Source organism: Suncus etruscus, chromosome 2 (genome assembly GCF_024139225.1).
Source record: "Suncus etruscus isolate mSunEtr1 chromosome 2, mSunEtr1.pri.cur, whole genome shotgun sequence".
In the NCBI taxonomy this organism is placed as follows: domain Eukaryota; kingdom Metazoa; phylum Chordata; class Mammalia; order Eulipotyphla; family Soricidae; genus Suncus; species Suncus etruscus.
Genome location: NC_064849.1, coordinates 15,383,038 through 15,397,901, shown reverse-complemented (window position 1 = coordinate 15,397,901; position 14,864 = coordinate 15,383,038). Strand labels below are relative to the sequence as shown.

The 14,864-nt window shown below is 41.7% G+C and overlaps 1 protein-coding gene across 1 annotated transcript in view; it reads left to right on the top strand.

Moving 5' to 3' along the window:
- The first annotated feature begins 10,611 nt into the window (after positions 1-10,611).
- MYO5C (myosin VC) overlaps positions 10,612-14,864 on the top strand; it is a 92,895-nt gene continuing 88,642 nt past the window's right edge. Inside the window, exon 1 of the mRNA XM_049769289.1 lies at positions 10,612-10,754. Within this exon, the coding sequence (XP_049625246.1) occupies positions 10,627-10,754 (128 nt within the window). The 5' untranslated portion in view covers positions 10,612-10,626. The remainder of the gene's footprint in view (positions 10,755-14,864) is intronic.

Sequence of the window (14,864 nt, the reverse complement as noted above, 5' to 3'; positions counted from 1 at the left end):
TATTTCCCTAACAGCATTCACCACTCTTTGTGGTGAGCTTCAAATTGTGAGCTGGTCCTTCCAGCCTTTCCAGCCCTTAACTCTATTGTCTCTGGGCCTTATTATAATAATGTCTTTAATTTTTCTTAAAGTCCATATGAGTGAGACTATTCTTTGTCTATCTCTTTCCCTCTGACTTATTTCACTCAGCATAATAGATTCCATGTACATCCACGTATAGGAAAATTTCATGACTTCATCACTCCTGATGGCTCCATAATATTCCATTCATCTGTTGAAGGGCATCTTGGTTGTTTCCAGAGTCTAGCTATTGTAAATAGCGCTGAAGTGAATATAGGTATGAGGAAGGAATTTTTGAATTGTATTTTTGTGTTTCAAGGGTATATTCCTAAAAGTGATATAGCTGAATCATATAGGAGTAATTTTTATTTAAAGAACTATGATTTCTTTACAAAGCTATTTATAGTTGATTTTTATTATTTTTATTTTTTTATTCTAGGCTACACACAGTTATATTCAAAAGTTACTTCTGGCTTTGCACTCAGGAATTATTTATGGACAGGCTTGGGGAAACATATAATGCTGGGGATTGAATCTGGGTCAACTATGTGCAAGGCAAGTGCCCTAGCAACTGTACTATTACTCCATCCCTAGTAGTTGAGTTTTAGGCATATAATATTCCATACCAATCCCACCAATAGAGTCAATTCCCATCACCAGTATTCCTGAACTCCATCATCCTCCATTCCCACCATTAACTCCTCAGTCCCTAGACCCTGCCTGCCACCTTGACAGGCTTGTTACAAAGTTCAGTAGTTATGCTCATGTTTTCAGTATTGTTAAGTATGTGCCTTGGATATACAAGTCTACCACCCTCCCATCACCAATATAACCAAAGACCCAGTCCCTGTCTCCCCATTACTTTCCTTTCTCATCATCTTCCTCCTTGATTTTTTTCTCTTTCTCTGATCCTTTTTCTCCCTAGATTTGGAGTCAAAGGTAGTCTAGGCATCCCCCATTACTATGTTACATTTTCTTATCCAGTCATTCTATATACCACAGATAAATGAGGTCATCTCATGTTTGGCTTTTTTCTTCTTTTTTCATTCAACATGATGTCTTCCAGTTCCAACCAGGTTGCAGCAAATTGCATGATTTTATTGTTCCTTGAAGCTGTCTAGTATTCCATCATATATATATATGCATCATATCTTCATAATCCATCTTTTGTCAGACATCTAGGTTGAATCCATATCTTATACTAGTGCAGCAATGAATAATGGTGTACATATGTCTTTTTAAATGAATGTTTGCAAGTCCCAGGGTTAGATACCCAAAAGTGAAATTGCTGAGTCATATGGCAGCTCAATTTTTTGTTTGTTTGTTTTGGGCCACACCCAGTGATGCTCTGAGGTTACTCCTGGCTAAGTGTTCAGAAATCGCTCCTGGCTTGGGGGACCATATGGGACACCCAGGGGATCGAACCGTGGTCTATCTTAGGCTAGCACCGGCAAGGCAGACACCTTACTGCTTGTGCAACCGCTCCAGTCCAAATGGCAGCTCAATTCTAAGTCTACTGAGGACTTTCCATTCCGTTTTCCACAAGGGTTAAACCAGACAACATTCTTACCAGCAGTGGATGAGAGTTCTTTTTCATCACACCCCTACCAGCACAGATTGTTCTCACTATTTTGATATGCACCATTCTCACTGGTGTGAGATATCTCGTTGTTTTGATTTGTAATTTTCTAATGATAGGTGATACTGAGGAATTTTTCATGAACCTATTGGTGATTTATTTATTTTCCTCTGAGAAGTGTCTGTGCATTTCCACTCCTGCCATTTTTGATAGGATTTTTAAATTTGGGGGGTTGTTGATCTTTGTGAGTACTTTATATATCCTGGATATTAAACCTTTATCTGAGTGTGATTCATTTAGCTGTGTTTTAGTTTTTGCCCATGTTTCTTTTACCATTTAGAAACTCTTTAATTTGATATAGACCCATTTGTTTATTTTTTATTTTGTTGACTTTGCCAGTGGTATCAAATCACTGAAGATGTCTTTAAAATCCAAATCTTGGCGTATTCTGCCTATATTTTTCTGTGTACTCTAGTGTCTGTTTGGATTTCTAGGTCTCTGATTCACTTTTTTTTTTTTTTTTTTTTGGTTTTTGAGTTACATCAGGTGATGCTCAAGGGTTAGTCCTGGCTATGTGCTCAGAAATTACTCCTGGCTTGGGGGACCATATAGGATGCCGGGGGATTAAACTGTGGTCAGTCCTAGGCTAGCATGAGCAAGGCAAATGCCCTACTGTTGTGCCACCACAGATATTGAGATATCTGTAATTGAGATATATGTCAAGCTTTAATTTATAACACATAGTTATCCAGTTTTCCCAGCACTATTAAAGATTTTTCTTTATTCCATTTCATGTTCTAAATTCCTTGATCAAAAATTAACTGTCCAGGACTGAAGAGATAGCACAGCAGTAGGGTGTTTGCCTTGCATGCAGCCAACCCAGGACAGATGGTGGTTTGAATCCCAGCATCTCATATGGTCCCCCAAGTCAGCCAGGAGCGATTTCTGAACACAAAGCCAGGAGTAACCCCTGAGTGCCGCCAGGTGTGATTTCCCCCCCCCCCCAAAAAAAAATTAACTGTCCATATATCTGGGGTTTTGTCCTTAGGTGTGTGATTCTGACATTGATAGAGACTCTTATCTTTATTCCAGTAAATGCACTTTTGATTACTATCGCTTTATAATTCAAATTAGGTAATGAGATACCTCTGCATTTCTTATTTTTCAGTATGGCTTTGTCTGGTTTCTTCTGATTCCATACAACTTTATTGTGACTTTTTTTAGGCCCTTGTAGAATGTCATCTGGGGATTGCAGTGAACCTATATAATAGCTTAGGTAGTATAGCCAATTTTAAAATGTTGATTTTTCCAATTTTTTAGTATATGTGCTGCCGAAGCGAGCACTAAAATGTTGATTTTTCAAACCCACGAACATTGAATATTCTTCCATTGCCTAAGGTCTTCTTCTATCTCTTTCTTTTCTTTTTTTTTTTTTTTTTTTGTGGTTTTTGGGTCACACCCGGCAGTGCTCAGGGGTTACTCCTGGCTCCATGCTCAGAAATTGCTCCTGGCAGGCACAGGGGACCATATGGGACGCTGGGATTCGAACCGATGACCTCGTGCATGAAAGGCAAACGCTTTACCTCCATGCTATCTCTCCAGCCCCATTCTATCTCTTTCTTAAGTGATTTAAAGTTAGCATGATATATATATTCTGTGTCTTTTGTTGAGTTGATTTTCAGATAATTGGTGGTTTGAATACTACCATAAATGGGATAGACTCCTTTGTAAAAAATCTGGAAACAACTCAAGTGCCCAAATACAGATGAGTGAATAAAGAAATTGTGGGACATCTACGCAATGGACAACTATTCTTCTATTAGGAAAAAATGTAATTTGTTTTACATGGATGGATATGGAGAGTATTATTGTTGAGTGAGTCAGAGGGAGAGGGACAGATTTATTGCACTCATCTGCAAGATATTAAAAAAAAAACATAGTATTGGGGCTGGGGCGGGGGCACAAGTGGTAAGGCATACACCTTGCCCACACTAGTCTAGGACGGACAGTGGTTCAATCCCCCAGTGTCCCATATGGTCCACCAAGCCAGGAGTGATTTCTGAGCGCATAGCTAGAAGTAACCACTGAGCGTCACTGGGTGTGGCCCCCAAAAATATCAGAAACAAAACAAAAAACATCCATAGTATGAAAATAATACACAAAGATGATAGAAGTCATGACTTGGAAGTGCTGTAAAGACAGTGAATTGTGTGGGGTTGAAGAGATAACATGAAGGTAAGGCATTTGCCTTCCATGCAGAAGGTTGGCAGTTCAAATCCTGGCATCCCTTATGGTTCCCTGAGCCTGCCAGGAGCAATTTCTGAGCCTAGAGCCAGGAGTAACTTCTGAGCACTGCCAGGTGTGACCCAAACCCCCTCCCCAAAAAAGAAGTTAAAGAAAAGACAGTGAATGGTTGAAAATGATCACTCTGGACAAGAACTGGGAATAGAAAGGAAGTAAAGATACATGCATAATACCCCTTTCGTATCAGTATTGCAAACCATTGCACCTAAAGGGAAAAGAATAAAATAGAGGGAGGGAAGAAAAGTATCTGTCATATAGGCAGGCTATTGGTGTTGGGGGAGGTGAGGAGAAGGGTAACGGAAAATTGTCAGCGGGAAATGAACACTAGTGACAGACATGTGTTTTAATACTGTATGACTGAAACTCAACTATCAACAACATTTAACTCTGTATCTCATGGTGATTTAATTTAAAATTTAATAAGAGAAGCCAGAGAGAGATAGCAGGGGAGATAAGGCATTTGCCTTGCATGCAGAAGGATGGTAGTTCGAATCCTGGTATCCCATATGGTCCCCTGTGCCTGCCAGGAGCGATTTCTGAGCATAGAGCCAGAAGTAACCCCTGAGCACTGCTGGGTGTGACCCAAAAACAAACAAAAATATTTTAATAATAATAGAAAAGAATAGCCAGTGTGTGATGTTGATATCATACATCACACATGAGAAAGAGGAGTAAGACATGGTACTTGTGATGACAGCTACAGGCCTAAGGACATGCCTGAGGATATGTTGGCTTTATCCTGAGCAGCATTCAGATGCCATGGTTGTTTCAAGGACCAGTCCACCCTCTTCCCACTGTGTGTGAGTTGGTGGGCTTTAACCATAACAAACCCAGTGCTTAACAACAAGCTTTTCTTTGCTCAGTTCTGGAGATTTGGCAGGGCAAGATCAAAGTGTTTCTAAGATAGGTCTCTGTCTTTTAGGATTAGTTCTTTGTGCAGAGAACCATGATACCAAAATGATCCATCATTTTTCAGCTTTCTCCCAATAATGTCAAATCCTCAGAACTGCAGCATAGAGCACAGATCTGTCTACTGTACCTCATGACCTGAGCACAGAAAGAAGTCCACGGAAACAGACACAAGTGTCTAGCCATAGGCGTTTTTTTTTTTTTTTAAATGCTGAAATTAAGCCTGTCTTATTCTGTTGGTCAGTACAACAGGGTTTGGATTCCTGACGCTGAAGAAGTTTGGAAGTCTGCTGAAATAGTAAAGAACTACAAAGTCGGTGACAGTATCCTGAGACTCCAGCTGGAAGATGGAACGGTGAGAGTTCTTGCTGGTCATAGCTACAATAATATACATATTTAGTGAGTGTTGGAGGATTTTTGTGGGGGAGCAGATGTTTTGTACAGGGCAGCCCCAAGGTAGGTATTTAAGGGATGGCCAGAATGGCCAGTTGTTCCAGGGATATACTAATGCACTTGCACCATTTCCACCTCTCATTTCCTTCAACCCCAGTCCATACCAAGACATAATGTGCCCTTCACCCACCAGGCTTCTATCTGTAATGAGGGTACAGATACCATTAGTATAACATGGTATACATGTAACATGGTATAACATGGTCAGTGCTGATATGGCAATGGAGAGGTGGCAAGCACAACTCAGTAGTTGCTCCTTTGACAGGCTGTTCTGATGAACAGTTCCTCTCTGCATCTCTATAGCTTTTCATTTCCAGTTTTAGGAATTCTGATTTTGATTTGCCATCTGTCATGAATTATTTTTACCCCCTTCTGGATTTTCCCCTTGGCTACAGACTGTCACTTACTTGTGGGCACACACAGGTGGTAAGGACAAGTGTGAGGACACATAGATAAGGTGTCCTCACATATTAAGAATTAACTATCTAAATGTAGAACCAGAGGATTCACAATCCAGATGTTATTTAAGGGCTATTCACATGCAGGAATTTCCAGAGCATGGAAATAATGTTCATGGAGACAGGACACAATATTTTCCACCAAACTGTCCTGCTTTAGAGACTCATTTAAGGAGAAGGGGGATGATTATAGCAGTTAGGAGAACATCCACTGGATTCAGATACTGCTTGGCTATTGGTGAAATCTATAACAGTGAGCCTCTTGGTTTCCTTGTATGTCTGGTGGCATTGGTGATAGATAACGTGACCTCAGAAGGTTGACGAAGCTCAAATGAGATGATCCACATGGGGATGAAAGCTCAAGAATAGCATTAAGAGAGCAGACATGCTGCTTCTACTTCCTCCCCTGCTGTTCCATCTGCATCTTCTGCACAGCTGGTCGAGTTCTCTGGGCACCATTGTAGTCCCAGTCAGGTGGCGCAGGTGGGGTCCCTGAAAGGGGATCCCTGGGCAGCAGCTGTAGCAGTGGTTTGCTGCTTTATAACTTCCACAAGATTTCACGTGGTACTAGTTTGGGCCCACAAGATTTCCTGTGATACTAGTTTTGGCTTGAATTACTGCCCAGGAGGGAGGGGAGAGACAGGGAAGGTGGAAAGCAGCCAGCTACTCCCTATTTTAACTCTCTGTCTAAAGCATGAAGGACAAAGCCTGCTTTGTGCATGAAAATGTTGCTTCTCTCTCATTCTCTCGCTCAGACATATACAATCTCTCTCTCTCTCTCTCTCTCTCTCTCTCTCTCTCTCTCTTTCTCTCTCTCTCTCTCTCTTTCACACACACACACAACAGTGGGATTAGCAAAGGAAGTAGATGACTAAACACAGAAAAACTCAGACAAGGAAAGTGAAGTTGTGTATAAGCACTCATTTCTTGATTTTTTTTTATTCTTACATTAAAAAATGTATATAGGTTTATAATCTGGCTGGGTGAGGTTCCTAGTATCCTAGTATTGGTGACAACACAGCAGGGCACTGCTCTAATGATTCACATCCAGCATCCTGGATTGTCCTGTCCGGAGCTACTTCCCCTGTGCAGTACTTGACCTCTCCGCCTAGCACCCACTCTAGTGTTGCTAGGAGACATCTCAACACAGGCTCAGGAACCAGCCAAAGCCAGCCAGACCCAATAACTGTGAAGCCTCTACAAACTTGCCTCTCCCTGACCCGTATTAGCATAGTCATGGTAATTAGCATAGCATGAGTTCTGGGTGCAGTCAGCACTATAGACTCTTGGGAAGAGGTGGCAGATACACTCTGTGACCTGGCCCAGACAAGCATCAAATAGAAGACAGAAGGGAGGGTAGAAGGGAAACAAGCATGCCAGGTGACCTGCCTCAAATCCTTTTATCATTCATAAAGTGACTTAAAGGGTGTGACTAGGTGGTAATAAGGTCCTCTGAAGTGTTTCCATTCAGAAGGCTCAGTTGTGTATGGTGTTGATAACCCAAGGCTTGCTGATGTTGTCTGCCTACTACTCAGCAGCTCTTCCAGAACCAGAGAAGTTCTGAAAAGTTTCTGAGCCCAGGATAGTTGATGTTGGAAAGAGGGGAACCAAAAGAGGGACTAAGCCTCCAGAACATTGGGAGCTACAGGCAGAAGACTATGCCCCCTCTAGGCCTCTCACAGAGACTGGTCCTTGAATGGTCCTGTATAGTCTTCATTAGACACTACCCACCACCAAGCACGTCAGCCTCAAGCAGAGCTTTGACAACATACATTGTTTTGCAGTGCTGGGATGAAATCTTGCAATTACATGAGACCGGCCCTCTCCCACTGAGCCACATCCCTGGTCCCAGGTCTTTGAGCTACGGAGGATCTCCGGTCTTGGTGTCTCATTAGTAGCAGAATTTTGTTTTTATATAATTTTTTTATTTAAAGAAAATATATCGCATAGTTGACATAGTTGATCATAATATATTTGTTTCCAGATAAGTGAAAGCAAAGTTATTGAAAAAATGGAAAGAAAAAAGAAAGAAAAATAAAGTACAGTAGCAAGCTCATTTGTGAAAATTATGTATCACCAATGAATACAGAAAATTCCTTGCTAGCTGTCCATTTTGTTAAATGGAGGCGTTCCTTTAGGGATGACAGCATCAAACAAATAAAGTTGTCCAGAAATTCAAAGTTATACTATTACAAATTTTAGGAGCATATGCTCAGCTGCAGGGCCTCCTGGAAGAAGGCCTGGTTTTAACATAGTGACTGCATTTGTGGGTATGGTTACAGTTGTCAGGCTTTCCCAGAAGAAAAAAGAGGGTACCCAAGAAAAGCCCTGGTGACAGCAGCCCAAAGACCAGTGTACCTGAAATGTGGTCAGATTGTTGTTCTCAAAGGGAATCATAGAGAATCAGTGATGAGGCAGGCCATTGGGGAAATAGTGATTGTGGGTGATGGAGGCAGCAAGCATGTCTTTGACAGGTTGGTGGCTTACCCACTTACTCCTTCCAAGATAGCCAGCATTTTGCTGCATGGGCCGGTGTAGCCATAATCCTTCATAGCTCGATTTACATCTTGTTCAAATAAAGAGTAAGTCTATGTAACTGGCTCTGTTTGAACATCAGAATCTTGTTTTGAAACAAACACCTCATGGTCTCAATCTTTACACCTGGCCTAAAGGAGTATTTGTTCCCCTGTACCAGGCCTTGGATCAGGAAACCTCTTTGGTTTCCCTGTCACCTCTCATTGAGGCACCTGAGTTTCTGACCTTCCCCAGCCCATCTTTACAAATGAGCACAACTCAAGAGCCAGCAAGTGGCTTGCCACTAGGCACAGCTAGAACCTTGGACCACTGGCATTCCTTTTTACTTGCCTAAGCATCAGCTACAAAGATTATTTTCTCATTGCTATGTACATTTTGTTTTCAGTTAGTCACCATCATGCCAATAAAGGGGTAGGTGTGAGGAAAAAAATCTAGGACAAAGAACAGTGGTTCAGCAAAAGTACCAAGGTGTTGTTATTTAGCCTACAACCAGTAATATTACTTATTCAATCTATCTCCCCACTTTTCCTTTTTATTCCTTGATGTAATCATGTGACTGAGTGTCTCATATGTGCTTAACCATGGTGTTTGCTGGGCATGAAGTATCTGTGGAGCCTACACAGGTTCTCCTAGGGATCTCTACCCACAGTGGTCCTTAGATAGTTTGTGGCGACCCTCCCTGGGCAGTGGAGTCACACCGCTGTGTGTACTGTTCAGACACTCCTGGTTTCCGTGTGGCTGAAAATGGCGTGTGTACTGGGGAATCAGAGATGGCAGAGCTGCTAGATTTCCAATAGCAAAGTGGCCAGGATTGATCCCAATCAAGTTCAGCGCATACTTTGGCACAGGAAATTAAGTTTACACTTCCAAAGCAGGAATGCCACATTGCTGAGCTATTCCCCAGATATTTTTCTTTCCAGAACTTCATTTCATCTCATCCACAGGAGCTGGAATATTCAGTTGATCCAAAAGCTCTGCCTCCTCTTCGGAATCCTGACATCCTTGTGGGCGAGAATGATCTCACAGCCCTTAGCTATCTCCATGAGCCTGCGGTGCTTCACAATCTCAGAGTCCGTTTTGCAGAATCCAAACTCATCTATACCTACAGTGGTAAGGATGGAAATTCTAGGAATGCCAAGATGACACTGGAACCTCATTTTCGCAGTCTGGGTTGTCCCAGTTAGGTGTTTCATTTTGCTTATATTAGAAATGTTGCCTTCCTGCAAAATGTGTTATTACACCCTAAGTGTTCGCCCACATTGTGTGAATGGTACAGATATTTGAGCCAGGATGTGGTTCATTAGTCAAGCATATGTGAGGCCACGAGTTTGATCCCTGGCACGTCCCACACACAGTCTAGTGTGATCTCAGCACTTCCTTTGGAATCCATGGTCCACCTCAACCAAGTGTGTGACCACCCCCACCAGATGTCATGAAAACAGCAATTAAAAAAGGAGAAAAATGGAAAGGGAAAAAAAATAAACACATATTCTTTAAAGAAACTTTTTGATCTTACAGAGTCTCAAAAAGAAATATCAGAAGAGGGAAAAGTATCAAGAGGAAACTGAGATTGGACTACAGAGAAAAACATACATAGATAGGGGCCAGAAAGATTGTACAGTGGGTAGAGCAGTTGCCTTGCACACAGCTCACCTAGTTCCATCCCCAGTACCCTATATAGCACCTGAGCACCACCAAGAATGTTCCCTGAGCACCAGCAGGTGTGGCTACCCCCAAATAACTATAGATAAAACTTGTGTTTGAATTGCTCATATTTTTCATATGTATTGCTAATTTTAAGCAATGATATTATCATTGTATTTACATAAGAATTGCAAGGTCTCAGACTGATAGATGGTACAATGGTTAGAGAATATACCTCGCATGTACTCCACCTAGGTTAGCTCTCCAGCACTATATGGTCCCACACACACTGCTGAATTTAGTCCTGGAGGTCCCTAGAATTGCTGGATTGGTCTGGGAAATCCCTCGCACTTCAGGTTCCAAGATCTTATGGATCTTACATTAAAATGCCTGCTTCGTGGCTGGGAATCACTAGTGGGGTCCCAGGACCCCCTGAGCAGTACGCATTAGCTCCCTCCAAATTTTTTTAATCTCTCAGATTAAAATATCTCCATCTGTCATCTCCTCTCATTTCAACCTTCAGTGTAGCCAGAAATGTAGGTGGGTGGGACAGGAACTGAGGCTCTGAGTGTCAAATGTCCTCCCCAAAGTCATACAAGGTTCACTTAGAAGTAGAACTCACAGAATCCTGGAGAAATGGGTCACTGTGTCTCACATCTCGCCTCAGGAATCATTTTGGTGGCCATGAATCCTTACAAACAGTTACCAATCTACGGAGACGCCATCATCCATGCCTATAGCGGGCAGAACATGGGAGACATGGACCCACACATATTTGCAGTGGCAGAAGAAGCCTACAAGCAGATGGCCAGGTAGTTTTCTATTACTATACCAATACTCCTATATTTTTGGGGTCCTCACAGTACATGATAGACCCATACCATAGTGATATTAAAACACTATCAGCAAGGTAAGTGATTCTTTTATGGCACATTCTCTGCCTTAAGGATTCTCTTGCTTCTCAGTTTGAGGTGTGGACTCTTGACTCCCCTCTGAAGAAAGCCATGTTCTCTCTTCAACATATAATACTTTATTTGTCTATTCACATATCACACACACTCTAACACACATCTTCTCACACACTCATGCACACTCTCTTACACACATTTTCTCATGCACACTTTTCATATCTATTTAAATAAAATTACTTATCAAAACAAAAAGTCTGTCAGGATTTGGGTAGATAGCTTGAAGGGCTGGAGTGCATTATATGATAGATCTTCAGGTTCAATCCCTATTATGGAAAAATTCTCAGGGCATTGCCAAGAAATAATAATTGTAATCATAGTAAAAAGCTTGTCAGGCTGGAGATAGTGGTATTTTGCCAAGAACTGTTGTACATAGCAACTGACTAGAAAATAACTGTCATAGTAATTGTCAACCGAGTTTCTTGGGGATTGTTCCTCTTAGACAGTTAATCTTTGATATCAAAGTAGCCAATGTTGTTTATGAACTGGTTGGAAAAATGTAGATTTATGCTTTATTGTGTGATGTTTATGTTCACCAATCCAATACTGCAGAATATAATGGTAGGGGAGTACAAGTTTTAATTTGAGAGCTGACACCACCTGTTTTTTTGCATAACCTTGTTGTATTCTTTTTTTTTTTAATTTTTATTGTGACCAAAGTGCATTACAAATCTTTCACTGCATCATTTATGGTACATAGTGACAATGAATGAGGGGCATTACCACCACCAATGCTGTCCTTCCTCCGCCCCTGTTCCCAGTATGTATCCCATAATCTCATATCTCCCTCCTCTACCCCACAGTATGCTAGTGCAACAGGTCTCCACTTTACAGCTTGTTGTAGATTGAGCATCTATTCCACCATCATTGGAGATAAAAAGGATAAGAAAAAGGGGAGAAAAAAATTTGGTGACAACTACCAAAAAAAAGAAAGAAGAGAGAGAGAAAAAAAGAAAAGAAAAATGGAAGAAAAAAGAATAAAAAGTAGACCCGGCAAATAAAAATAAAAATAAATCTCTAAATAATAACCACAAGAGTGAAAAAGAATGAGAAAAGTGGAAGAAGAAAAAAGAGAAGGAAAATAAAGTCAAAAACTAACAAATCAAAACAAAACAAGAAAATGTATGGGTGCTGGAGTGGTAGGGTTTGACATTCCCCCCATTTTTTTCTTTTTTTTTTTTTTTTGCATAGGCACAGTAAGCATTGGGGAAGTAAGGGAATTCTCGTGGCCTAAGAGATTCAGGGTTTCTCCATCCTTGAAGCATACCATCATGGGATCAACCCCTGGCTCCATATATACTCATTACCCCATGCCAAAGGCTTTTTTGTGATGCCAGGAAAGTTTCCTCTCAGTTGTGTGTGAGAAAATCAAGCTACTATAGCTAGCGATCTTGGTATTTGTGCAGGTTATAGGTCAGGGTCTAGAATAGAGTCTCTAGGTTCTAGAGGTTCCTATCCATCGTTGTTGTGGTATTCAATCTTCTGTAACACTTGCTCCCTGTTTTCGTTCAGTCCCTAAGCCGAAGTCTAGGATATTATGAATCCAAAGGTTCTGCTCAGTCTTTGTTGTCCAAGTTGGACCTCTGCAATAAGACATCTTGTTGCTGTTGTTGTTGTTGTTGTTGTTGTTTATGTGTCCTGGACTACAGCCTAGGGTAGGGTTTTCCTTATTAGTCCCAAGGTAGGCTCTGTTCAGTCACGGTTGTCAAAGTCAGTTTTCTGTTGTTGGTGCTCTTATTTTTCACAGTTCAAAGGATAATATCTCTTCTGATTCCCATTTAGTGTTAGGTGATGTGATAGGACAGCCTGGTCTTAAGTTTTCCTTTCCTCGTTGTCATATCAAAACTGGCACAAGTTGGTGCCAGAGTAGTGTTATAAATCTCCCAATGGAGCTTAGTTCCTGGTGGTGTTGCCCGGAGCTGTATTATTTCTACGTCGGGGATCTGGGGTTTCGGATTGGACTAACACTGTCCAATCTCCTGGGGACTGGTTGTATCCACATGACACATGTTCAGGATGGGAGGCACCCTTCTGCTATAAAACGTGAGTTCTTATCCCTAGAAGATAAGATCTTTTTTCTGTGTCTATGGTTTCCCCGCCTTTTTTTTTTTTTACTGTGCCCATACAAAAACGTATGGTGTAATACTGTGTTGCTGATGCTATTCTGGGTAAGGATGACAGGCTGCACACAGTCTCTGTCGTCTGGTTTTGTTCTGAGATTTTATCCCAGTCAAGGCTTTTTGTACCAAGCAGCACCAAAAATGGTAAGGATAGAGAAAAAATGTACATATTAAAATAGAACAAATAAATAAAACTGAGTTAAAAAGAAAAGGTATTCGAATAAAACAAGTGGTGGAGGAGGCTACTTGTATATTTAGGAATACACATCTTAAGATGCATTGTTGTACAGTTATTGAGTTTCCATAGGCAATATAAGACTCCCAATTAAGTCTTTTGATATATTCTTGTGGGGAATAAAAGCCAAGGTCCTTTTCGATTCATAGGCCTTGGAATTGAGTTTGAGAGATGCTTTGCTGCATTATGAGACCATATAGTGTCTTTGAGCTGGGAGTTTTGCTGAGGCCGATTCCTGTATCATGCACAATTTGGTGGGGATGAGAGGGGCCATCAAGCATGAGTCAGCAGGCATGCTGGTTGTAGTTCTTTGCCAAGGCATGAGAACAGGGACCCAGAGGGTGTCTTTCACTGAGGAGCTGGAAGGTGGTCTGTTGGGGTAGGAGGTCATCTTGGTGCCTACCGAGTTAGGAACTGAGGGTAAAGAGGGTTAAATTAGGGGAAGATAACAGATCAGGATTGAAAAATGAGGGGATAGAGGAAACACAGGGGTAGGGGAGAGGCAATACATGACAGGGGCTATATACTATACTATACTATATATATATATATATATATATATATATATATATATGAATTGTTTGTGATATCGGCTTGGAGTCAGTACGGAAAGTCATGTCCATTAAGACTGACTTTAAAGATCTATTTGAGTGTTATCATCCAAATCTTTGGTATTCCTTTTCCTTTCCTAGGAACCGTCTAGAAAAAAGAACATTTTTAGATAATGCTTAAAAAGTATATTTGCTGCGCGCAGGCGTATTAGTAAGAAAAGATACCGCTGCAGGGGGTCCAGTATGAATATGGAAGGAGTTTCCCTCCTCTCTCCTCCCCCCAGAGCCCAATTGCCAAACCTGGCCCTGAAGACCAGTTTGGCATGGGGGGGAATCTCAGTCTCCTGGACTAAGTGGTCAGCCCAGGAGGCCATTGGCCAGCTGTCTGCCCGATTCCCAGCCATACCCGTAGGAGACGAGCAGGAATCCTGGCATGTGGGATTGTCTGGGTCCAGCTGCAGCCTCCCTCTCCAGTATGAAAAAGCATGGGGGAGGAGTTTGCCTCCTCCCCATACCCCGAGAGCTCAGAGGCCAGACCTGGCCTTGAAAGCCAGCTTGACGTGGGGGGGCTCTCGGTCTCCAGGACTAAACTGGTCAGTCCTGAAGGCCTTTGGCCAGCTGTCTGTCCAGATTCCCAGCCATGCCAGTAGAAGAGGAGCAGTAATCCTGGCATGTGGGATCTTCTGGGTCCAGCTGCAGCCTTCCTCTCCAGTTTGAAAAACCTTGTTGTATTCTTATTTTTAGGGATCTTAAACTCCCCTGGAGTCACTATGCTCCTATATTCTTCCATGTCTTGGTACCTTCAGATTATTCTGGGCAGTAATCTGAAGTCCCAGGGTCATCTGCCCATGATCATCCACCAAGTCAAAGGCAAGGCTTAAAATTTAAAAATAAATATGTAATTTATCTGCCATTGATATTCTTGTTATATTTTAATCTCTTAATCTGTAAAGCTTGGGGAATTAAATCCTCATCTAGACGGGAATGTGGCACTGGCAAAAGGATGTTCTATTTATGACTGAAACTCAACTACAATCATCTCTGTACT